This window comes from Arabidopsis lyrata, assembly GCF_000004255.2.
Source record: "Arabidopsis lyrata subsp. lyrata unplaced genomic scaffold ARALYscaffold_5, whole genome shotgun sequence".
Lineage (NCBI taxonomy): Eukaryota > Viridiplantae > Streptophyta > Magnoliopsida > Brassicales > Brassicaceae > Arabidopsis > Arabidopsis lyrata.
The window spans coordinates 3,587,103-3,612,306 of NW_003302551.1; the positions used below are offsets into that span (position 1 = coordinate 3,587,103).

Below are 25,204 nucleotides of genomic sequence, written 5' to 3' on the forward strand. Positions count from 1 at the left end.
ATCATTTCATAAACCCTAAACAAACCCCTAAATCTCTCTCCTTGGAAGCATTTTTGTGAGGTCAAAAAAAAAAAAAAAATGGGAAGTCAACAAGCAGCGATTTCGCTCCTGACGAACTTGGCGAAGGCGGCGTTTGGTTTAGGTGTGGCGGCGACGGCACTGAACTCGTCGCTCTACACGGTTGATGGTGGCGAGAGAGCTGTGTTGTTCGATCGATTCAGGGGAGTGTTGGATCAGACTGTCGGCGAAGGGACTCATTTCTTGATCCCGTATCTCCAGACACCTCACATCTACGATATTCGTACGAAACCTCACACTTTCTCCTCCAAATCTGGTACTAAGGATCTTCAGATGGTTAATCTCACCCTTCGTGTTCTCTTTCGCCCTGAGGTAATTCTATTTTGAGCAATCAATTTGTCGATTCTGTGTTTGATTTCGTAGAAATTGGATGATTACATGATCTAGGGTTTAGGATTATCTTGTGCGTAATTTGCTTTCTTCTCGATAGAAGATCTAGGGTTTAGGATAATCCGTATGTGTAATATGGTTTCTTCGATGAATGTTACTCTTATAATAGAAGCTTTTTTGGTGATGAACATTGTTAAATCATTTTGAATTCGAGTTATGGAAATGTCTGAGAGTAAGTATATCTATGCTGCCTTCGATTTTTTGAGGGATTTAATAAGTTGTTGTGGTTATTTCATTGTGAAGGTTTCGCGTCTCCCGAAGATTTACCAAACATTGGGTCTAGAATACGATGAGAAGGTTCTTCCCTCAATTGGAAATGAGGTATTGAAAGCTGTGGTTGCTACTTTCAATGCTGATCAGCTCCTCACTGAGCGTCCTCAAGTATCAGCACTTGTTCGTGATGCTCTTATCAAGCGTGCCAGGGAATTCGGCATTGAGCTCGACGACATAGCTATTACTCACTTATCATACGGTGCTGAGTTCTCGAGGGCAGTTGAGGCGAAGCAAGTGGCTCAGCAGGAAGCTGAAAGGTCAAAGTTTGTGGTGATGAAAGCTGATCAAGAGAGGAGAGCTGCGGTTATAAGAGCGGAAGGTGAGAGTGAAGCTGCTCAGTTGATTTCAGATGCAACAGCTAAAGCAGGAATGGGACTAATTGAGCTTAGGAGGATTGAAGCTTCAAGGGAGGTTGCAGCTACTCTGGCTAGGTCTCCGAACGTGGCTTACTTACCTGGTGGACAAAGCATGCTCTTTAATCTGAACCCTGGTCGTTGAGCTATAACATTGGTATGGCTCTTTTAAACTCTTTTACTCCTGAATACTGAAAGAAAATAGATTTTGGACTGGAACCCCACAGGGGTTTGAGTCTGATGCATTGAGAGTATTATCATCTTATAGCAGGGCCGGGAATTCAGTTTTTCGTTTTTGAGATATTTATGCAGAACATAAAAGTGGAATTTGTCTGGTTCAATTTGTTTTTTTTTGTAAACAAAATTGAATATACTTCTGGAATATATTTGAAATGAAAGTTATAATGTTGAATGAGTGTATTTCTTTTGAAATAAGAGTGGTTATGGTTTGGTATAAACTGTTTGGTTTGACGATAAAGTTCGGTTTCGGTTTTGGTATTTATGTTCACCTTTATCTTCTAGTTTCATTCCATGATTTTTCTGAGTACTTCTTTGTATTTGTAGGTTGGAGAGAGGAGCTTAAGTGAAAAAAAAAGATGGAGATGTGAATTTGGCAATGGGCTTTTGTTTCTGATGAACAACAATGGGAATTGAGAAATGCTAGTTACTAGTTTCTGTTCTGACTCTTGAGGTACACAGTTTGTTTTTTAAAACATTGTTGCTTCTCTTCCTTCAATGGGTTTTGTGGACTTTTTTTTTTTTAACATCATTTTTCTGTGGTAATAACCCCAACATGGAATTTGCTCCTACCAACCTTCCATCAAGACCTGTTATTAAGGCACATATTATCTTCATCTCATTGCTACTATTCCAAACTTGTCGTGTTGAATGTTCGATAACTTTGTTTTTTTGAAGTAAATGTTGAAATTAGAAAAACAATTGGAGTTCTGAAAAACATAAAAAAAGTTTATATTTTCAACTGCTTATCTAATGGAAATGTAAGTCGATGGTTTAAAATATAACAAATTCTTAAGAAAATGAAACCAATTCCACAGTTTTAGAATTTAAAAGTCATATAACCGTTGAAAAAAAATCATAAACAAATATAGGGATATTAGATTTTAACCCGTGGTATACAGCCGGATGATTTATTTTTTAAAAGTAGTAATTTTTAAAATTTAATAATTATGTATTATATATAAAAGTTTGCAAAATGTAACATTTTATAAGACATATATTTTATAGTTTACAATTGTTATTAAGTAACGGTATACCACGAGACAATTTTTGTTTTATACAATTTTATCTAAATCAGACTGATTCGATATGTCTAATATTAGTGGTGTTAAAAAATAATAAAATGAAGATTTAACCCATATTGAAGCGGTGAGTTAATGATATTTTAAATTTTTATTAATGTTGATTCAAACACGTTCTGCCATATAACCCTGTTCCGCAATATAATCCATCCCGTGTTATACATTTTTTATATGTTTTTTTTTTTTGTCAACAGCTTAAATAAAATAGATGCTCAAAAGAGCCATTCCTGGGGAATGTTGTTTACATAAGTGATATGATGCGTTTCGGTACTAATTTTTCGTGCCAAATTATCCGCTTTTACATTTGCGCTACGCGGAATTAAAGATAAAGAAAAATTTGAGAATTCTTCCTTGTCACTCTTCAAGTTTTCCAGATACACTGAGAAGGCCGGCCATTCGGTTGGGGAAGACACCATCTTCACCAAATCTGAACATTTTTTTATATGTTCAAATGTTCATAATATTATAAACTTTTTAATTGATTTTAAATATATCAATTATAATATTTAAAACTTTTTAAGAGTTTAAAATTTTAACATTTCTGGTAAATACATATTTTACAAATGAAGAAATAATATATTTAGCGGAAATAAAAAGTTTCTTCAAAATTTATTTAGCGGAAATTTTATCTATACCTAAATTTTTTTAGATACATATTTTTGAAGAAATAAATTTAGGTATAGTTTGTTGGAATCTTGACCTCGTCTATCACTTAGGGTCAGATTCACTCTTCTCTCTAGTTCTTTCTATACTTTGTTTTGTTAATCACAAAGCTTTTAGAACACTTAGAGAGATTCTCTTTGGATGTCTACATTGTTACTCTCTTTAGGTCTCTTGGAGATTAGGTTTAGCCACTTCAACCTCTTTCTCCTTAATCTCTAATATATTCTTCTCTTACAACAACACGACCATATTTATACTATCTTACTTGTTTCCACCTTAACCTACTTAGCTTAAGCTTAAACTTAAACTTAACCAACCAAACCCACTAACACTTGTGGGCCTAATTTACTTACAGCCCAATGGCCTTATTACAAAACACAAGCCAACTTCTTTCCTTTTGTTGACTTGTTCTCTTTGTCGTTGACCAGCTTGGTCACGAGACTTTCTTCTTCTTCTCCATCTTCTCTTCTTTGCTCCATTTAAGCTTCTTTTGTTATGCTCTTCTTTTCACTTATTGAAGCTTCTTCTTCTTGCAGGATTTAATCTAGGATTCATAATTCCAACATAGTTTTTTGTTGAAATGTGTAATTCATTGATCTAGTAAAAAAGGAAATATGTACATATGTGTAATTCATTCCAACAGTTTACAAATGTACTATGTTAAATAACTAATAAAATGACGCAAAGATGAAAAAAAAAACTTAGGTGAAATCACAACCATTGGTTGAATATTTTGCAGAAATATCTATCACGACTTGTTCAAAATAGGGTGGACCAAACAAATAAACCAAAATGGACAACGATGTAATAATTCGCAGAAATTTCAAAGTCAACGTCCAGTGTCAATATATTTTGGAACCTATATTGTCAATCAATACTCCGTATAGGATCTTGATCTTCTCTCCATCACTAATGCATTCTTCCTTTTTACTTACCATTGTTGTTGCTGCAATAGGCTTCCTCGTGTTTTATGGAAAATTCATACTCCATCAAGATAACAAAGATATTGATTTTTCTTCATCGTTAAGTCTTTCATCACCTCCATCTTCTTTGTCTCGCAACTGGATCCATGATGTTTTTTCGAGCTTCCGTGGAGAAGATGTCCGCAAAGACTTTCTAAGTCACATTCAAAAGGGTTTTGAAAGAAAAGGAATAAGGCAATTCAATGACTATGAGATCGAGAGAGGTGAATCCATCTCTTTTCAACTTATAAGAGCGATTAGAGGATCTAAAATCGCGGTCATCTTGTTCTCGAGGAACTACGCTTCTTCAAAATGGTGTCTTGATGAATTGATGGAGATTATGAAATGCAGACGAGAGTTAGGTCAAATAGTGATAGCCATTTTTTACAAAGTGGATCCATCTGATGTACGTAACCAGAGCGGAGATTTTGGGAAGGTCTTCAGAAAAACTTGTGCCGGTAAAACAAAGGAGGAAATTAGGAGATGGAGAACAGCTTTGGCAGAAGTAGCCACTATTGCTGGTTACCATTCAAGCAACTGGTTCGTCAATTTTTGTTTTATTCTGTTTCAATTCAAGTTTGCTCATAATCTTGTTACAACTGAAATGGTTACTTTAAGGGCATAAAATGTTAATATGAATATAGATATGTGGATATATACTACGAAAAATCATGAACTTACATCTAAAATCTTATTGGTAATTAGTGGATTGACCATTTGGTTTTTGGTTCACTTAGATCGCCTTGCTTGGACTTGCTGGTCTCTATACGTACAATGTGAAGAATGATAAGTTTCTAATTAAAAACCAATTCACAAGATATATTAATTAATTAATTGGTTAATTAATGCCTCTTAAATACCATAAGAAAATTCTCTAAATCCATATTACGAGATATCAATAGTACTATTAAATTCTTATTAATCGGAAATTGATATCTATAAATAATGATTTATGAGAAACTATTCCTACAAAAGTACTTTTTGCATGTCAATATGATTTTTATTTTCTTTTCATGATCAATTAACGGATGCATGCATTGATTCAGGGATAATGAAGCAGCCATGATCGAGAATATCGCAACTGATGTGTCGAAAAAGCTGACTTTTTCCATGAGATCTATTGATTTCAACGACTTAGTTGGGATGAGAGCTCATATGGAAAATATGAATCAATTGTTATACCTAGACATGGATGAAGTGAGGATGATAGCGATTTGGGGTCTTCCTGGGATTGGTAAGAGCACAATTACCAAATTTCTATATAACCAACTTTCTAACAGATTCCAAGTGAGTGTCTTTGTCAAGAATATCAAAGCGCTTTATACAAGACCAAATGCGGAGTTCATGTCTCTACTAATATACCACAATGATAGTGAAGTTCTAAATCTACAAGTTGAACGAGAGAGGTTGAAACTCAAGAAAGTGCTTGTCGTTATTGATAATCTTGACGGGTCAGTAAATTTAGATGATATACTAAAAGAAACTCAGTGGTTTGGTCCTGGAAGTCGGGTTATCCTCGCGGTCCAAGATAGAAAGCTTTTGAAGGAATATAAGATCAAATATAGTTATAGAGTGTCTTTGCCTTCAGATCATGAAGCTTTGCAAATCTTTTGTATGGCTGCTTTTGGTCAAAAGTTCCCTAAAGATGGTTTTGAGGATCTTGCAAGGAAAGTTTTGAATATTGCTGGTAAGCTTCCTTTGAGACTAAAGATTATGGGCTCTTACTTCCGGGGAATGACCAGGGAGGAGTGGATTGAGAACATTGATCCATTTTGAAAATGAATTCAAGTCTATTTTTTTTTTTTTCCATCAAATGAATTCAAGTCTATGCAAGTAGGATGTGTACTTTAATATTTATTTCTTGAAATTATTTGAATAAATTTGATGTAATCTTTTTTCATAAGGATGATATATAGACATTATTGCATTATTGTTAGTTCAATATGATATATCACCAAGTTACCAACATGGTACAATTAGTTTATGATATCAAAGTCATGGGTTTTGACACCAGACGAACTCTTGTAACTGGCTAGACCTTTGAAGGGCTTGTTTTCAGTCATTTAAGCAAAACAGAAGGGCTTGTTTTCAGAGTCATTTAAGCACTTCCTACACTCATGGCAACGTTCAATGCACAAAGATTTAGGATGTTCAGAGTATCTTTCAAGCTCAGGGAGCTCAAGAAAGTAATCCGAAACTTTAGCAAATAAAACTTCTCTGACCTGGAAAAAAGAGTGCATGAAGCAAGAAAAATACTCTCTGATCTGCAGATTATAATGCTCACTGATCCCTCTCCGTCTAATGCTATTCTAGAGATTGAAGCGACTTCGAAATGGGAAATTTTAGCTTCGGCTGAGGAGTCTTTCTTCTGCCAAAAATCAAGGATCACCTGGCTCGGTGAGGGTCACAAAAGCACAGCATACTTTCATCGTATGGCTTCGACGAGACAAGCTATAAACCACATTCACTTTCTTTTCGATGATGACGGAAATCGTTTTGAGACTCAGAAAGAAATCCAGGATCATTGTATTGGGTTCTTCAAACAGCTGCTAGGCACTGTGGAGTCTGCTCCTCTGTTTCTTCACGAGGATCAGGCCCGGCGGAGAGGGCAAGCCAGTGAAGCCACCGATTAGGGTCTCAAAATTTTGAGGGCCTTTTTACCTAAAAATTTGTTAAGTTTTCTTATATACAATAATTTTTGTAGGGCCTTTTAAAAATATTGTGGGTTTTTAGAGACAACTACAACATTTTTTTAAGGGTAAAAATCTAATTTAAAAAAAAAAAAATTTATAGGCTTTAATTTTGCTTAGGGCACCCAAATTGATCGGGCCGGCACTGACGAGGATATCTGCTCATTGTTAAATTACCAATGCTCTGCTGATCTCAGAGGTAAGTTTGATTCTGTGTTCTCTAGGGAGGAAATCAAAGCTGTTTTTTTCTCTTTGCCAAAGAACAAATCTAGTGGACCAGATGGATACTCTGCAGAATTTTTCACGAATTGTTGGAGTATTGTAGGAGCTGAGGTTTCTTCTGCAGTTGCTGAATTCTTCTCTTCTGGAACCCTCCTCAAGCAATGAAATGCTACCTCTCTTCTGCTAATCCCCAAGACTCACAATGCCTCGAAGGTGTCTGATTTTCGGCCTATATCCTCCTTGAACACGGTCTACAAGGTCATATCTAAGCTGTTGGCCTCTAGACTCCAATCGCTCCTGCCTTCTATGATCTCCCATGAGCAGTCGGCTTTCTTATCTGGTCGCCTTCTCTCCGAAAATGTCTTGCTGGCTTCAGAGATCGTCCAAGGGTACAACAGAAAATACATCTCTCCTAGAGCAATGCTAAAAGTTGATTTGAGAAAAGCATTTGACTCAGTAAGATGGGACTTTCTCTTATCTGTTTTGACTGCTCTTGGCTTGCCTCCTAAGTTCATAGGATGGATTAAAGAATGTGTTTGCACTCCCACCTTCTCTATCTCTGTGAATGGGCACTCCGATGGGTTTTTTAAAAGTTCTAGAGGCCTAAAGCAGGGCGACCCGCTTTCGCCATATCTTTTTGTCTTGGTCATGGAAGTCTTCTCCAAGCTCTTGCATTCTAGATATGATTCTGGCTTTATCTCCTACCACCCGAAGACTTCTGCTTTGGAAATTTCCCATCTCATGTTTGCGGACGATGTGATGGTGTTTTTCGATGGGAGTAGCTCTTCTCTTCATGGTATTTATGAGACTCTTGATGATTTTGCGGGTTGGTCTGGGCTTCATATGAACCGAGAAAAAATGCAACTCTTCCACGCTAGTCTCTCCTCTTCTGAAAATGTAGCTATTACTAGCTATGGTTTTCCTATTGGCAGCCTGCCTGTAAGATATCTTGGTTTGCCGCTAATGTGTAGAAAGTTGTGGATCAATGAATACGCTCCTCTGTTAGACAAGATCTCTAATAAATTCCGAACATGGGATGTCAAGTCTCTTTCTTTTGCGGGGAGAACTCAGCTTATTGCCTCTGTTATTTATGGAACAATCAACTTTTGGATGTCTACTTTCTTACTACCTAAGGGTTGTATAAAAAAGATTGAGTCCCTTTGTGCTAGGTTTTTGTGGTCTGGCACGGTTGAAAATCACAAAAAGGCAAAGGTTTCTTGGTCCACTATTTGCCTCCCGAAGAATGAAGGAGGATTGGGTCTTAGGAAGCTATTTGTTTGGAACACCACACTATGCCTCAGGCTTATTTGGTTGCTTTTCTCAAACAGTGGATCCTTATGGGTAGCGTGGCAGCATCACCACCATAATTTAACCTCGGTTAGTTTCTGGGCCTTGAAAGAAAAAAGTGCGGACTCTTGGCTATGGAAAAGTTTACTCAAGCTTAGAAATTTGGCGGAGAAGTTTATAAAGTGCAGCTTAGGGGATGGCTCTACAGCTTGGTTTTGGTATGACAGTTGGTCTCCTTTGGGCCCTCTCATCAAAGCCATCAGAGACAATGGTCCCAACAGCTTTAGGGTGCCGCTTAATGCAAGAGTTGCTGATGTGTGTAATGGAAATGGTTGGCGTTTGCCACCACCGAGATCTGATTGTGCTCTGTCACTACACGTTTATCTCTCAAACATCACCTTACCAAGTGAATCTGATGAAATAGACTCTTTCAGTTGGTATGTGAATGACAAGTGCTGTGGAGGTTTTACAGCGAGTACTACTTGGGAAGCACTTCGACCAAGGGTTTCTCTTAAGGACTGGGCCTCACAGGTCTGGTTTAAAGGAAACACGCCTAGTCATGCTTTCAACTTCTGGGTTGCAAATCTGGATAGACTGCCCACTTTAGCGCGAATGGGGTCTTGGGGTATTCAGGTTACTGATTCTTGCTATCTTTGTTCTGCAGCAAGCGAAACGCGGCTGCATATCTTTATTGATTGTCTTTATACTCAGGTTATTTGGGCATCTATCTTCTCAAGACTTGGCTTGCCTGGAAGACTGCCCTGCAATTGGGATTCAATGTTAGAGTGGACAAAGGTGATAAATCAAAATTCTCCTACAAAATTGCGACTCTTGCTTGTCCATGCTCTGGTTTACAATGTCTGGAGACAGAGAAATAACTACAAGCACAATCATATCAAGATTCCGCCGCTTACCATCTTTAGGGATATTGACCGGCAAATCATCAATTCGATCACTGCAAGGAGACATCTAAAGAAGTTTAGGAATCTCATGCCTCTTTGGCTCCACTAGTGGACCTTTCTTTTCATGTATGAGTCTGTCTATTGTTCCCTTGGTTTTTAAACTTTTTTTGTCAACGTTCAGTGCTTAGGTCTTCCACTTGTAACACCTAATTTTCATTAATGATATTTACTCTCTTAGCAAAAAAAAAAAAAAAAGATTTAGGATAAGGATTTTGACCCTTGCATGGACAGGTTTCTGCTGGATAATTAAATACCAGACTTGGTTTCTCACACCATGGGTATACATCACTAGGTCAGTAACTCGATCATCCTCTAAAGAGAATACTGATCCGCCCGCTTTAGCATTGATCATACTCTCAAGTGTTTTCTTATTTATACATACATGTCGAGGATAGTTTCTGAAATATTTTAGAATGTCTTGCCTTTATTCAATAGAAGAGAAGAGTATTTATACACATACAAGTTGCCTATTCTTGATAGAATCGAATCTAAGTAAATATATTGATATATATCCTAATAGTTTCTCACACTATGGGTATACATCACTAGGTCATACTCACATCATATATCTATTCTCTAGCTAGGTCAGTTTTTTCTGGTTTCTAACGTAATTTCATGCACACATTCGGTAGTAATAATGAAGCAGCCATGATCGCCACTGATGTTTCAAAAAAACTGAAACAATTCATGAGACAAATAGATTTAACGACTTAGTTGGGATATGAGCTCATACGGAAAAGATGAGAGAATTGTTACGCCTAGATTTGGATGAAGTGAGGATGGTTGAGATTTGGGGTCTTTATCAAGAATATCAAAGAGTTTTTTTTTTTACAAAACCAACTTGTTTTGATATAACATATCAGAATGATAACAAGGTTATTATTAAAACAAAATTTTTTTTATATATAAAATTAAATATTTAAAATTTCGAAAAATATATATATGGTAAGTACATTTAATATTTGTATTTTTGGTTACTGGTTTATTTTTAGTTTTGTTATTTTTAATTAAATGTATATTGTTTTTTAATTAATTGCATATACACTCTGTTTGTTATAATTTTAAAATGTTATCGTAGCTCTATGGTTTAGAGTCTCTCATTCGCTCAAGTGGTCAGCAGTTTGATTCTTCATGGACGTAGTTGTTTTGTTTTATTTTACACTGGAATGACGTCGTTCTGTTGTTTTCAAAACGACGTCGTTTCGATTCAACGGAAATTTCTAACGAAAAGTTACTCCGTCATCGTCTCGTCAACGGAAATTTAACGACATGTCCGAAATGGCCAAGTCAACGAAACTTAACCATTTTATCAAAAGTCAAACTAAACCTTATGATTTAAAAAGCATTTCGAAAGTTCATGTTTTTTCGGTCCCAAATTTAAAAGTTCGTGTTTTTTCGACATTTTTCTCATTTACAAAATATGCCATTTAACTTTAAACTACTTATTTTAAAAATCCATTTATCATTCAAACAAAGTTCGTTTTTGTCATTCTAATACACCATCGTGTAGTGCTCGCAGCAACGATTCCTGCCGAAATCTGATTATTCCGATGGACGTCTCCACTAGAAAATCCACCATAACAATGATCAAAACTATTTTTTCAAAAACTATTTCCAACAATACTGTTGTTGTACTTGTATTATTTAAAATATAAAATTAAAAAATGGTAAATAAATTAAATAAAACTTTGTATGTGGTCACTTCGGTGGCTTCGGTGTATTCGGTGGCCTCTTGTGGTGGGGTAGGCAAGACAGAACAAGAGTACATTCACAAACTTTAACTTTTCCCTTCAAATTACAACGTCCTCCACCCCACCCTTCTCTATTACAATTCATTTGGCACAATACATCACCGTCTTTCTTATTACACATCCCTGGCGGCGAAGTTTTGCTTGGGTGTTTATCGCACCAATGATAATTCATTGCTTTTCCTAATAGAATAAATATCAATCAATTACAAATATTCATACCATATTGATTATACATGCATATTTTAGGTTTTCTTCAAAGAAAATATATTTGTTAGAAGATTCAATATTATTTAGGATTTTATCTCCTTGTAGTGATTTATTTTACAGCTGAATTAGAATTTTAACAAATTTCCTTAAGAATTTTAAATGAGTATAGAAGTTCCATATATTCAATTTTTGTATATCTTGTAATTATACACCAAAACTTAACCGCAAATAACAATTTTTATTTTGGTTGCATTAAGCATCTATTAGTTACTTTAACAAAAAAGCATTTATCATTTAAAAATGAAAAAAAATCTTGTAGATCTAGATGTTGTAAGTTTAAATAATACAAAACCATTAGATATACATTAAACAAAAATGCAAACAATCAAAATTTTTGAGAGATTTATAAATTATGATATATATTATGTTGGATTAAGCTTGACGAAATAACTTGTGCGACAAGTTAGGAGAAGATAATATTAAATCTCTAGGTCTTATCTTGAAATATTGTTTAGGAGTTATCTAAACAATTCATAGTTTGATTAGGATAAGTCTTATAAACCTCTATATAAGAGTTACCTATGCGTGTGGTATACCTTAGAGTTGAGAGAGAGTTTTGTGAGAGATTTGAGATTGAGAGACATTGTGTGCTTTAGTTTTTGAGTTAGTTTTCTAAAGCTTAATAAGAGAGTAATTCTTAAACTTTGTCTTCTTAATCTTTCTCTTTCGATTCTAGATTTTGTATCAGAGCGTTGCGATCTTCTTGGGAGCAATGGCGGAAGATGCACTGGTTCCGGTAGATCCAAAGAAAGGAGGAGGATCTACATCTATTGTTTGTCCGATGCTAAACACTGCAAATTATACCGTATGGGCGTTAAGGATGAAGGCTGCCCTAAGATGTCATGAGGTATGGGAAGCTATTGAACCTGAAACAGAGGGAGAAGTAGTAGACAAAAAGAAGAACAACACGGCTATCGCGTTGTTGTTTCAGTCAATACCAGAGGCACTTGTTCTGCAGATAGGTGATTTGGATTCTGCAAAAAAAGTTTGGGATGCTATAAAGTCGAGACATGTGGGAGCTGAACGAGTCAAAGAAGCACGTCTACAAACACTTATGACTAACTTTGACAAACTCAAGATGACTGATACAGAGAAAATAGATGAGTTCGCAGGAAAGATGGCAGAGATATCTTCAAAATCCGCTTCTCTTGGAGTAGAGATTGAGGAATCTAAGATGGTTAAGAAGTTTCTTAACAGTCTGCCTCCTAAGTTTATTCATATAGTGGCTTCATTAGAACAGGTATTAAACCTTAATACCACCACTTTTGAAGACATTATTGGAAGACTTAAAACGTACGAAGAGAGGATTGTTGTTGCAGAGAATGCACCAGAAGATCAATCAAAACTCATGTATGCGAATTCAGAAACTCAAAACATACGAGAATACACAAACAGAGGTCGTGGTGGTCGCTTTAACAGAGGAAGAGGACGACAAAACACGATAAGAGACACTTCACGCATTACGTGTTTCCGATGTGACAAGTTAGGCCACTTCGCCTTTGACTGCCCTGATCGTCTCTTAAAGCTACAAGAGGTTCAAGAATTAGCCACTAATAATACTCAGGATGCCGATGAGCTCATGATGCATGAGATTGTTTTTCTTAATGAAAAACGATGCATACCAAGCAAGTTTGAGACAAACACAGGAGAAGAGAACATATGGTACCTTGACAATGGTGCAAGCAACCACATGACAGGAGACAAGAGGTACTTTGGGAAAATTGATGAATCAGTCACAGGGAAAGTGAGATTTGGAGATGACTCTCGAGTCGATATAAAAGGGAAAGGGTCAATCTCACTTATTGACATGAATGGTGAACCTAGAGTCATGACAGATGTGTATTATATTCCAGATTTAAAGAGCAACATCATCAGTTTAGGACAGGCAACAGAAGCAGGCTGTGATATTAGATTAAAGGGAGGATATCTTACAATGAGAGATGCAAAAGGGAAACTACTTGCAAAAGCACCAAGATCAAAAAATAGATTATACAAAGTGTGTATGGATTTTCATGACAATGCATGTTTGCACTTGTCATCCATTAGCGAGTCAAGCCGTTGGCATGCACGTTTTGGGCACATAAATTTGGAGACCATCAAATCTATGAAGCAGAGAGAGCTAGTTCAAGGATTACCACAGGTCACGTTTGAGAAAGAAATTTGCGACTCCTGTATCTTTGGGAAACAGGCAAGAAGAACCTTTCCGCAAGCCACTTCATACAGAGCCTCTAAGATCTTAGAACTAGTACATGGAGATTTATGTGGTCCAATAACACCAAGTACAGCTGCTGGGAATCGTTTTATCTTTGTTCTCATTGATGATCACTCACGCTATATGTGGACAATTTTACTAAAAGAGAAGAGTTCAGCATTTGAGAAATTCAAAAATTTCAAGAATCTTGTTGAGAAGGAAACAGGGGCTCAGATCAAGACCTTTAGAACAGATAGAGGAGGTGAATTTACTTCACATGAGTTCAATGAGTACTGTAAAAATGCTGGAATTCAGAGACATCTTACTGCACCATACTCACCACAACAAAATGGTGTGGTAGAACGCAGAAACAGAACTATGATGGAGATGACAAGGAGTATCTTGAAGCACATGAGAGTACCAAACTATCTCTGGGGAGAAGCAGTGAGACATTCAACGTATCTGTTAAATAGAGTAGCTACAAGGGCTCTAACGGATAAGACTCCATACGAAGTCTTTAAGAAGCAGAAACCACAGATCGATCATTTACGGATTTTTGGCTGCATCAGCTATGCAAAAGTTGACTCGCAGCTTCTAAAAAAACTAGATGACCGATCTAGGATGTTGGTTCACTTGGGAACAGAGCCCGGCTCAAAGGCATACAGATTACTTGATCCACAAACAAGAAGAATAGTTGTAAGTCGGGATGTGATATTTGATGAGTCTAAGGGATGGAATTGGAGAAAAAATCAATCTGAGCAAGAAGGAGATGGGAACTTTAATATTACACTTGGTGAATTTGGAAATCATGGCATCATAACTGGAGAAGAGACCAATAATAATGATGCAGAGCAGACAGGAACTGAGAACAATGATGAAAACGATGATGAGGAAGCAGAGAACCACGGATTTCTACCTGAAATTGCAGAGCAAGAGCAAGGAGATGAAGTTGTAGAAAATAATGCGCCAATACAGAGAAGGAGTCAGAGACAAATCAACAAGCCAAAGTACCTTGAGGACTATGTGCTACTTGCTGAAGAAGAAGGAGAAACACTTCTTTTGTGCCTAAATAATGAACCAAGAAATTTATGGAGGCAAAGGGATCGAAAGAATGGCTTAACGCTTGTGAAGACGAGATCAATTCAATTGAGAAACACCAAACGTGGGATCTAGTTGATCTACCTATTGGAACAACACCTATTGGACTCAAATGGGTTTTTAAGCTGAAGAGAAACTCTGACGGAAGCATTAACAAACATAAAGCTCGCCTTGTTGCTAAAGGATATGTGCAACAATATGGGATTGATTTTGAGGAAGTATTTGCTCCAGTGGCACGAATTGAAACCATAAGGCTACTTGTAAATCTCGCAGCAGCAAACGGTTGGGAGATACATCACTTGGATGTGAAAACAGCATTCCTCCACGGAGAGCTTAAAGAAACTGTCTATGTCTCACAACCTGATGGATTCGAGAAGCAGGGGAGCGAAGAGAAGGTTTACAGACTCAACAAGGCATTGTATGGATTGAGACAAGCTCCAAGGGCTTGGAATAATAAGCTGAATCAAATTCTTGAAGAACTTCAGTTCAAAAATGTTCAAAGGAGCCTACGGTCTATCGAAAAACAGAGAAAGAACACTCTCTTATCATCGCCGTTTATGTGGATGATCTCTTTGTCACAGGCACAGATAAGTCTATCATTTACAAATTTAAGAGGGAGATGGCTACTAAATTTGAAATGAGTGATCTTGGGAAGTTAACTTATTATCTTGGGATAGAAGTGACTCAATATGAAGGTAGAATTGTGCTAAGTCAGAGGAGGTATGCTCAAAGGATTCTAGAAGAAACAGGAATGTTAGACTGCAACCCGGTTCATATACCTATGGAAGTCGGACTTCAATTGTCAAAAGCTGAAAACGAGAAAGAGATTGATGCTACGGATTTTAGGAAGAAAGTAGGTTGTCTGCGATATCTAATTCACACAAGGCCTGATTTGTCATACTGTGTAGGTGTTTTGAGCAGGTATATGCATAGTCCTAGAGAATCACATGGAGCTGCAATGAGACAATGTCTGAGATATTTAAAAGGGACAACATCGCTTGGACTAGTTTTTGAGAAACAAGTAAAAGTACCGCGACTCTTTGGATATAGTGATAGCAGTTTGAGTATAGATCCTGACGATGGAAGGAGCACAACTGGCCATATTTTCTACTTAGGAGACGGCCCTATCTCTTGGTGTTCACAGAAACAAGACGTAGTGGCTCTATCCTCGTGTGAAGCAGAGTTTATGGCCGGGACTGAAGCGGCTAAACAAGCCATTTGGTTGCGGGATATACTTAGTGAGATTACGGGAACTGAAGCCAAGAAAGCTATCATCCGTATTGATAACAAGTCAGCAATTTCACTTACAAAGAATCCTGTCTTCCATGGGAGAAGCAAACACATAAAAAGAAGATTCCATTTCATCAGAGAGTGTGTCGAGAATGAAGAGATTGAAGTGGAGCACGTTCCTGGTGTTGAGCAGAAGGCTGATATCCTTACGAAGCCATTAGGGAAGATGAGATTCAAGGAAATGAGAGAGCTCATGGGAGTGCAAGATTTGGTGAAGAAGAGCTTCAAGCTTAAGGAGGAGATTGTTGGATTAAGCTTGACGAAATAACTTGTGCGACAAGTTAGGAGAAGATAATATTAAATCTCTAGGTCTTATCTTGAAATATTGTTTAGGAGTTATCTAAACAATTCATAGTTTGATTAGGATAAGTCTTATAAACCTCTATATAAGAGTTACCTATGCGTGTGGTATACCTTAGAGTTGAGAGAGAGTTTTGTGAGAGATTTGAGATTGAGAGACATTGTGTGCTTTAGTTTTTGAGTTAGTTTTCTAAAGCTTAATAAGAGAGTAATTCTTAAACTTTGTCTTCTTAATCTTTCTCTTTCGATTCTAGATATTACCTGTAGAAGTCAATAAGAATATAATCAAGAAAATGCTGAAGCGTACTACCATTAAACTTTTAGACATTTTGTTTTGCCTTTGTTAAAGTTTTTCTTTTTCTTTGTTAATTGAATGTTTTATGAATCTAATTGTCAAATTGCTATATATCAAGAATTATTATTTCTAAAAAAAGAAGAAGAAATGAGAGATAATCCGGAAAAAATGCCTATGAAATTGTTAAATTAAAAGAAACATTCATTATTAATTAATATCATAATTCTCCGTTTTCATAACTTTGATAGTTCTTTTTATTAAAATATGTTATTTATAGGTAATAATTAACTACATGGTAATATGCATTATGCGCTCGATGAATAAACTGCGATGAAGTACTGGAATATGAGAGGTATTATTAAGTAAACTAGGGTTGAGTTCAAGAACGGTTCTTAAATAAACTCTCACCTGTTGTATGATTTAGTGAAAAGATTCACCCTAAGTCTAGCTTCTCCATCAACTAAACTTACAACCGATTACTTTCTTTGCAATCTTTAATATTCTTATATATTTGTTTAGCTTAATTCCATTACCATAAATTTATTGCGTGAACTAGAGAGTTTTGTAGAATTTGTCCCTAAAGTGCTATAACGATCTCTTATTTGAGAGAGTGTTCTTTAGGCAATTTATACCATATCACTCATCGATGTCGGGCTTGCGTTATTTGGTTAGAGTTTTCAGTTATTTGGTTTATTCTTAGTTTATGCCGGATGAACTAAGTGGTACTAAACCACTCTCCTACAGTCATCATATATCAAACTTAATAATAAGTTAAAACTTCTTCACTGTAATTTTTTAAAAATCCTGATAATTTTGTGCATACAAAATTTATGTGGTTTATCTAGGTTTAAGACCATCCTTTTATGGTGGCTAATTTATTATAAAGGCCAAGTTAACTTTGATGTAAGAAGGAACAAGAACTCAAGAAGCCTCGTAGTAATAAATCACTGTGTGAGTCAATCACATTACAAGAAAACATGTCATTTCATACCGAAATTGATTCGTCGGTTCTATTTCGTTAGAAATGCGTAAGGAAAATTTTGAAGGAAATACAACATCGAATATTTTGACGGATTTAAGAGGATTCTCTTGATCGGAAAATGCGACGGAATATTGTCAAAAAACAACAATCGGAAAACCAATTTGGAAAATCTTTTCAACAGATTTCCAAGAGGTCCGATTGAGTTATTCTGTGGGTCTATCGATATTGTTCTAATAGTTTTGGACCAAAAACCGACTGTTAATATTACATCGGTTTTCCGAAAACCTAGAGAAATGAAGAAGATGAAGGAGATTATGATGTTGGTAATCGATGATACAAATGAGAAACAATGGCCATAGCTTTATACACAATGTCTCAACATGCGGAAAATTGAGAGGAGAATACGACACTTATGAGAATGAATTCTCAATTTGAAAGTCAAAAGAATTACTCCACCTTAATTGTTGTTAACTAATTTTTATTTTGTTAAGAACTCAATACTAATAGAGATATTAGTTGATTTAATTAAAATTAAATCAAGATAATTAGGCCAATACCGCACAACGTGCGAGTTTTTTCATCACTAATTTGTTAGTGATAACAATTTACATCGATTGAATTAATTTGACAAAATAATCTTTTTGGTGTTTTTTTTATAATAATCATTTTGATGTATTTCTCCAACTCTCGAGTAGATAATTCATTCCATTTTTTAAAATTATTTTTAATTACATTGTTTAACACTTAATTTCAATTACTTACCTTAATATATTTTGTTATCTTTAAAATATTTTTAAATCAATATAATAATAACACCTTGTTTCTCTCCTGAATTGACACATCAGATTTTTCAGATGTTCTCAGCTTGACACATCAGTAAAAACATTTCTCCAATCAAATTATAACAATTAATACAGCTCATCATTTTCGTCCATTAGAAATCCTACCATGTTCCGCTTCATTTACTGATACCATGGGCTTTTTAAATTTATATATGTCCATCTTGATGGGCTTTTTAATTTATACATGCCCATCTTGATATTTTTTTAATTCTTGGGCTTTAAAAATCTTAGGCTTATAATCATCGACACAATCCCAGACGTGCTCTCGTCGACACCCTCACTTTTTTCTTATTTCAGTTCCTCAGAAATTAACGAAGACGAAGAATTAATGATGCACACTATGTGTTCGATAGAATGTCCCTGTGAATTAAAGAATTCGCCCCATTCTTAGAAGATCATGTGAATGAAAGAATTGTCAATATGTGTTTGATGTATTGAAGATTATTGATATTGTGATTACTAAATTTTGCAGAATTAGTAAAAAAAACAGAAGCTTTGAGCCGAACTGGATTCATGACTTAAGCTGATTTTGACGAAGTAAGTATGAAAGCGTTATAACGATTAATACAGCTCAGCACTCTATTCTAGTAAAAATCCTTCTCCCTTACACGTCACTTTCTCTCCCAAGCATTTTACCTCCTTTTCTAAAAATCCCCGCCTAGCCCGATTACTCCCCGTTTAATCGCTAGGCCCATCCTCTCCGCCTCGATTAATGACTAATCCTTTAAAAAAATCAGTCATCTGATTACTCTCCGCCTAATCCGATTAATTCCCGCCTAATCCGATAATTTTCTGCGTATTCTTACATATCCCGATTATTTTTTTATTCCAAGTATAAAACAACTCTTTTTTTGTTATTTAAACATTTGAATTGGAAATTTGTGATGTTTTACAATAATTTATGTTCAAATTTTTAATAAAAGTCACAATTTTTAATAAAAAAATCATAAAAATTTACCTTAAAATATATTTTTATGTGTTTACTACAATTTTGAAAACAATAGTAGATTAATATATTTTTAAAATATTAAAATAACCCTAAAACTAATCTCCGATTAATTCCCGATTTTAATCCGATTTTTCGATTAATCGCTAGGCTCATACCGAACGCCCGACTAGCGCCTAACGATTTTTCAAACAAGGATTTTACCCTTAATTTCTCAACTGCTCAGATTCTTTAATTAGGAGAAACAAGGGCCAAAAAAGCTTTATTGTCTAGCTGTAAACAGAAACAGAGCATCACATCACTTTCACTTTCTTACATCAATATTTGAAAACTGAGTCTATAGACTATGAACTTGGGGGATCAATTTTAGATCCTTCTGTTGATAAGATAACTCATTTTTCCCTATGACACATTAATGTTACAGACCATTGAAAATTGCAGAACCAATTAAAAAAAAAAAAAGAAACTTGAAGAGTTTTGCGTATCCTGTTTTTGTGGAGCAGACAATATTCTTTTCTTTAACTATACGTTTCCTGTTAATGTCTCTCTTAGGTGCCTAAACTTTGTTTATCTTTTTATTCCAGTATAGAATTAATTGATTTATGATAACTAATAAATAAAAAAGTAGACATAAATTGTTACATCACATAATGCTCATTGGCTGTATTGATAAATTAGATTCTAGAATCCTCATGGGAAGTGTGTTCTAATGTGTAATATATCTATCTTACATGGTCTTACGGTCTGCATATTGTTTGTGGATGTGGGGCTAATTTCAATTGAGGGATGAGGTGAACCGTAGTCACTAAGCTTTCTTAGCCAGACTTATGCATCATTTTGGTATTTAGAGAAAAAGAATCATCTTTCATTTGTTAGTTCCTGATCACAAATAAAATCAATAGAGGAGAAATGGGTCAAAATATTCAAGTTCTAACCATAGAGGGGTGTGTTAGCAAGAAGAAGGCAGCTTAGAAGAAAGCTGTTGCCGCCTCTAAAAGACGTAGTAAAGCTGCTGCCACATCTAAATCCGCCGCCGCTACTTCTTCCAATGGAGTTGATAGCCTTTTATCTTGATTATTGATTCCATGACTCAGTGATATATATATTAAGTTTTATTGTTTATACTCTGAATCCCCTGTTTTTCTTATGTAAAAGATTTTGATGGAATTTGTTTAAGTCTGTTTGCAGATAGAATCGTTGTCTGTGACGTTTCATGGTAATGACCTTATTGTCGATTTGATGTTGGAGCTTAACTATGGAAGGCGTTATGGTATGCTGGGTTAAATGGTTGTGGAAAGTCCACTCTTTTAACTGCAATCGGACGCAGGGAGATATCGATTCCGCACATGGATATCTATCTTCTTTATCATGAGATTGAAGCTATTGACATGTTTTCCCTTGAGGATGTTGTTAGGTGTGATGAGGACGGGTTGAGTTTGGAGAAGGAATTTGAACTTCTTGTCGAGCAGGTCTGTATAAATCAACAATAGACTTAGATTGTTAATTGAACTTTGTTTTCATCTTGGATTCTAATTATGGTGTTTTTTTCCTTGGATGATGGAGGCGGAGAGCATCTTGATTCTAAGGGCAAGATATGCAAAAAAAAAAAATTAGAAACTACCATTTAAGACCATCTCCAATGTATTTCTCTATTTTTAGCTTTATCTCTATAATAGAGATGAGTTTTCTCTATTTTAGTCGGCTATTTCATACCCAACCTATACAGTAGTGTTCAATTCATACATGAAATTTTACTATGTGCCAATACATACCCAATCTTTTAAAATTTTCAAATTTTATACCCAAACTTATCAAATTGTGCGAAATCACACAACTTTTGTCTTTATTGCTGACGTGGCATCCACGTCGTTGATGACGTTGATGATGTGGTTGCCACGTCTTTCATGACGTTATTGCCACGTCATCACCATTTTAAACAAAAATAAAAATTAATTTTTTTTCTCTTCTCATGTTTTTTGTCCATCACTATCATCCAACGGAATTGTGAAAAAAATTATATATCTAATGTAAGAATTTAAATCTTCTTTTCAAGACTTATAACTAATATTTTAACCGAAACTAATATTTAAACCGAGTTTCTAAACTCAAAATTCGCAATTCTTTTTCTAAAAAGGGAATTTTGCCAAATGTACCACATTTTGGAAAAATCCTAGCAAATGTACCACATTTGAAATGGATTTAGCATCCATACCACATTTGGTGTTTGTGTCGCAACTCTTGGACGATTTTGCCCTTCTCTGTGCGTCAGGTATGTGTCAGGGGAAGGAGCTACAGTAGACGCCGGCTGGGAAACGGGGACAACTTTGTGTCAGAGAAGGACAACTTTGTGTCAGAGAAGGACAACTTTGTCTGAAAGACAACTTTGTGTCAGAGAAGAAGGACAAAACATTGCATTAAATGCAGTTTACATTTACCATGGACAATAATTATGAAATAGAGTGAATGATGTCCCCCAAGAATAAGTCCAGATCTCTTGATTGTCCATCGCCAGATGTTGTGGTTTTACCAGCCAGAGATCTGGATTTACTCGGGGACAACTTCTCTTGATTGTCCATCGCCAGATGATATGGTTTTACCAGCCGGAGATCTGAATTTACTTGGAGACAACTTGATCTTTATTTTATTCCGCCAAAAAGCTGAAGACGAAGATCTGTATTTACTCGGGGACAACTTTGTTTTACCAGAGGGACGAAAACGGTTACCAATGCGTTAGGAGAGAGACTGTGGACGACAGAAAATTCGGAGAGTCCCATCAACCGCAGGGTCTTGTCTCAGTAAGTTGGAGGGTAGAATCGTCTTTTCACATGATGAATGTGGTATGGATGCTAAGTGGGCTCAGAAAGTGGTACTGGGCCTAAACTTTTTGAAAAAAGTGGTATTGGGGCTAATTTTATATATTAACTCTTCAAATTGCTTTCAATGAAAAATATAAACCCTACAATAATCTTTGAAGAAATTTTTTACATTTATTGTCATTTGATAATTGTCTTTTAGGAACAAAATATTTTTTTATATAAATTAATTATCATTGTCAATTAGGGTTGTTTGAATATATATATATATAAGCTAAGATACAATGACAATATTACCATTTACCAGTAATGAGAAATTGTATTTTGTTCTTAAAATACAATTTATTCTAATAGTAATATATGTAATTAAGTTCTCTTTTTTTGTTATCAACTTAAAGATGTCTTTTGATTAATATAGAAGATATATCGTAAGGGTTTATGTTTACTACTAAAAGTGATTTGAAGATTTTTAGAAGAATTGTAAATTTGGAGTTTATAAACTCGGTTTAAATATTAGTTTTGGTTGAAATATTAGTTATCAGTCTCGAAAAGAAGATTTTAAATTCTTACATCAAATATATAATTTTTTTCACAGTTCCGTTGGATGATAGTGATGGAAAAAAATGAGAAGAGAAAAAAAACATTTATTTTTATTTTTGTTTAAAATGATGATGATGTGGCAACGACGTCATGAAGGATGTGGCAACCACGTCATCAACGTCCTCAACGACGTTTCATCCACGTCAGCAACAAAGACAAGAGATGTGTGATTTCGCACAATTTGATAAGTTTGGGTATGAAATTTGAAAATGTTAAAAGATTGGGTATGTATTGGCACATAGTAAACTTTCATGTATGAATTGAACACTACTGTATAGATTGGGTATGAAATGGCCGACTTTCCTCCAATGTGTTCTTCTATTTTTTCCTCTAAAAAATTTAATTCTATTTATAGAATAAAAAATAGAGATTTTCTATATGATCCTCTATATATAAAGGAAAAAATAGATATCTCTCTAAAATCTTTTATAGGTGAGAATAGAAGTGGGTTGTAGCAAATTTGCTTCTAAAATAGAGTTTATAGACAAATATAGAGATGGGTTGGAGATGCATCTATCAAAATAGAGTTTGGAATGTCCAAGCACAAAGGGATTGATAAGATTGATCCATTTTGAAATTAAACAAGTCATTTAACATAAAGCTATATAAGGAGGAGATTAGAAGACTAATTAAATGATAATGTAAAATAGTTGATGTTTTCTTTATTCTCGTCTCGTCTCTTCTCTTTTCCTGTAAGTTCTACTTATTTACCATTTGAATCATGCTGCTTCAACTTTCAAGTAAAGCTCTAGTCTTTGCTTCTCTTTCTCTCTCCGCGCCCTTGCAGAATCTAGTTGGCGCAGATCTTTCATGATGCAGTAGATGAAGACTAAACACCCTTCTGAGTCTTATCATGTTTCCTTTTCTGTTGCAGCTCTTCTCATTGACTTTGATTGATACCTCAAGCATCAAGACTCTTCATTCTTCATCTTCTGAAAACAGTGTTTTGAGGATCAAATTCATGTGTTAGCTTCGGTTTTGACTTCAAATAAACTCTTATAACTGGTTAGACCTCTTCTCAATGCAGACCACACAGCTGAATGCAAAACAGAACGGCTTGTTTTCACAGTCATTTAAGCAACTCCCACACTCGTGGCAACGTTCTATGCAGACTACGCAAGCTCTGCACGATGATTTAGGATAAGGATATTGACCCTTCAACGGACAGGTTTCTGCTGGACAATCAAATACAAGACTTGGTTTCTCACACCACGGGCATATCTCTAGGTCAGTAACTCGATCATCCTCTAAAGAAAACTCTGATCTACAAGACGTATAGAATCTCTTCTTCCTCGATTTTGGACCCGCTTTAGCATCTCCTCCCAGTAATAAGTTGAGCTCTTTAAATTGCTCCTTTGTGAAATATAACGCCCCACCAGTGATTAGGCTTTTGACTCCAAGACGGTTTGAGGATTTTAAGTCCCTTAGAGTTGACAGTAGTCCTGCTGTGCTTAGTCTAAGACAACCAGATACACTCAGCTGCAAAACATAAATTAAAAGACTTCTTCCGTTAGGGACACCGGTTTCCACAAGCGCCTTAAGAATCGTAAACAAAATCGAGTTTTTCAACCAGAAGAACATGTAAATACAGATCCAGTATGCAGAGACTTAACACACATGTAAGAGCAAGGATACATGAATAGAAAACTAACCTTAGTGAGATGTGGATTGATTGCAAGCACTTGCTTCAAGCCATAATCAGTGATACCAACACATCCTCCAAGATTCAAACATCGAACATCACCTTGAGCGCGGCGTGTTAACTTCAAAAGAGACTCATCAGTTACTCTATATTGAAGAAAAGAGTCATTAAGATCAATGGTTCTCCAGAAGAAAGGCTCCTTTCTAACCGAATCACGCAAAGACCTGCAAACTCCTTCAACCGCAAGAATCTCTTTCACCTCTAGATATGACAGAACTAACTCAAACGCGTCATGAGCTTCACCAGCATCATCATCATCATCATCATCATCATCATCATCAAAAACATCATCAAGATCAAACCAACTTAAGCTAAATTGTTCAGTTACTAAATCTTTGTGATTCTCATGAAACCAATCCGAGATTGTGTTCAAAGTCGATCTAACTTTCATACAAAATGGATCCTCAGGCAAAGTGATTTGGTGTTGCAACATCTGATTCTCATGAAACCAATCAGAGATTGTATTCAAAGTGGATCTAATGTTCATACAAAAAGGATCATCAGGCAAACCCACAAAATCATCCCCAAATTGACCAAAACCCAATTCTACTTTTCGGTAATCGATACCACAAGAAGCATAAGAACCTCGAAGCTCGTCGGAATTAACCTCCATTAACGAATTAAGCTGAGAAAAAAAAACTGGGCTCAAGGAAGAAACTGAAATCTGAAATAGATTAAAAAAAAAACGGCGAGAGAATGAATGAATGAATGAGAACGAAATCTAACGAATGGGATCGCGAAATCAGCGGGAAAATAAAAAATAGGAAAGAGAAAGGATTCGAGAGGAAGAAGAAGATGGAATCAGAGAGAAGAAGCAATGGTTTTGCAAAAAAGGGGACCCTTTTTTTTTAGGGCTTTTTTTCTCTGTTGCGAATTTGGCGCGTGTCTAACTATAACTTCTTATTTATTTAATAAATAATTAATGAAT

The 25,204-nt window shown here is 35.6% G+C and overlaps 3 protein-coding genes and 1 long non-coding RNA gene across 4 annotated transcripts; 3 read left to right on the top strand and 1 right to left on the bottom strand.

Annotated features, from left to right (window-relative positions):
• The first annotated feature begins 4 nt into the window (after positions 1-4).
• LOC9313102 (prohibitin-4, mitochondrial) lies at positions 5-1,953 on the top strand. The gene is made up of 3 exons (XM_021026558.1): positions 5-390; positions 712-1,251; positions 1,659-1,953. Exons 1-2 carry the CDS (start codon positions 79-81, stop codon positions 1,237-1,239), a joined length of 840 nt encoding a protein of 279 aa, XP_020882217.1. The 5' UTR covers positions 5-78; the 3' UTR covers positions 1,240-1,251; positions 1,659-1,953.
• Positions 1,954-3,758: 1,805 nt separating this feature from the next.
• Positions 3,759-5,968, top strand: LOC9311439 (disease resistance protein TAO1). Its single transcript, XM_002875325.2, has 2 exons — positions 3,759-4,578; positions 5,085-5,968. Exons 1-2 carry the CDS (start codon positions 3,869-3,871, stop codon positions 5,812-5,814), a joined length of 1,440 nt encoding a protein of 479 aa, XP_002875371.1. The 5' UTR covers positions 3,759-3,868; the 3' UTR covers positions 5,815-5,968.
• A 13,702-nt stretch (positions 5,969-19,670) lies between these two features.
• On the top strand, positions 19,671-20,901 carry LOC110228441. The gene is made up of 2 exons (XR_002331985.1): positions 19,671-20,630; positions 20,725-20,901. It is a non-coding gene; the product is annotated as an uncharacterized LOC110228441 (long non-coding RNA).
• A 2,209-nt stretch (positions 20,902-23,110) lies between these two features.
• On the bottom strand, positions 23,111-25,143 carry LOC9311440 (F-box protein At3g27290). The gene is made up of 2 exons (XM_021026948.1): positions 24,227-25,143; positions 23,111-24,053 (listed from the first exon to the last, which is right to left on the bottom strand). The coding sequence occupies exons 1-2, from the start codon at positions 24,887-24,889 to the stop codon at positions 23,571-23,573; spliced, it is 1,146 nt and encodes a 381-aa protein (XP_020882607.1). The 5' UTR covers positions 24,890-25,143; the 3' UTR covers positions 23,111-23,570.
• Positions 25,144-25,204: the final 61 nt, after the last annotated feature.

Bases quoted from the DNA above. Each gene is read 5' to 3' on its own strand.
- LOC9313102 (XM_021026558.1), top strand. From the start codon at position 79: ATGGGAAGTCAACAAGCAGCGATTTCGCTCCTGACGAACTTGGCGAAG. The intron at 391-711 runs GTAATTCTATTT...TTCATTGTGAAG, and splicing joins GTGTTCTCTTTCGCCCTGAG to GTTTCGCGTCTCCCGAAGAT.
- LOC9311439 (XM_002875325.2), top strand. From the start codon at position 3,869: ATGGACAACGATGTAATAATTCGCAGAAATTTCAAAGTCAACGTCCAG. The intron at 4,579-5,084 runs GTTCGTCAATTT...GCATTGATTCAG, and splicing joins GGTTACCATTCAAGCAACTG to GGATAATGAAGCAGCCATGA.
- LOC9311440 (XM_021026948.1), bottom strand. From the start codon at position 24,889: ATGGAGGTTAATTCCGACGAGCTTCGAGGTTCTTATGCTTCTTGTGGT. The intron at 24,054-24,226 runs GTTAGTTTTCTA...TATGTTTTGCAG, and splicing joins TCAATCCACATCTCACTAAG to CTGAGTGTATCTGGTTGTCT.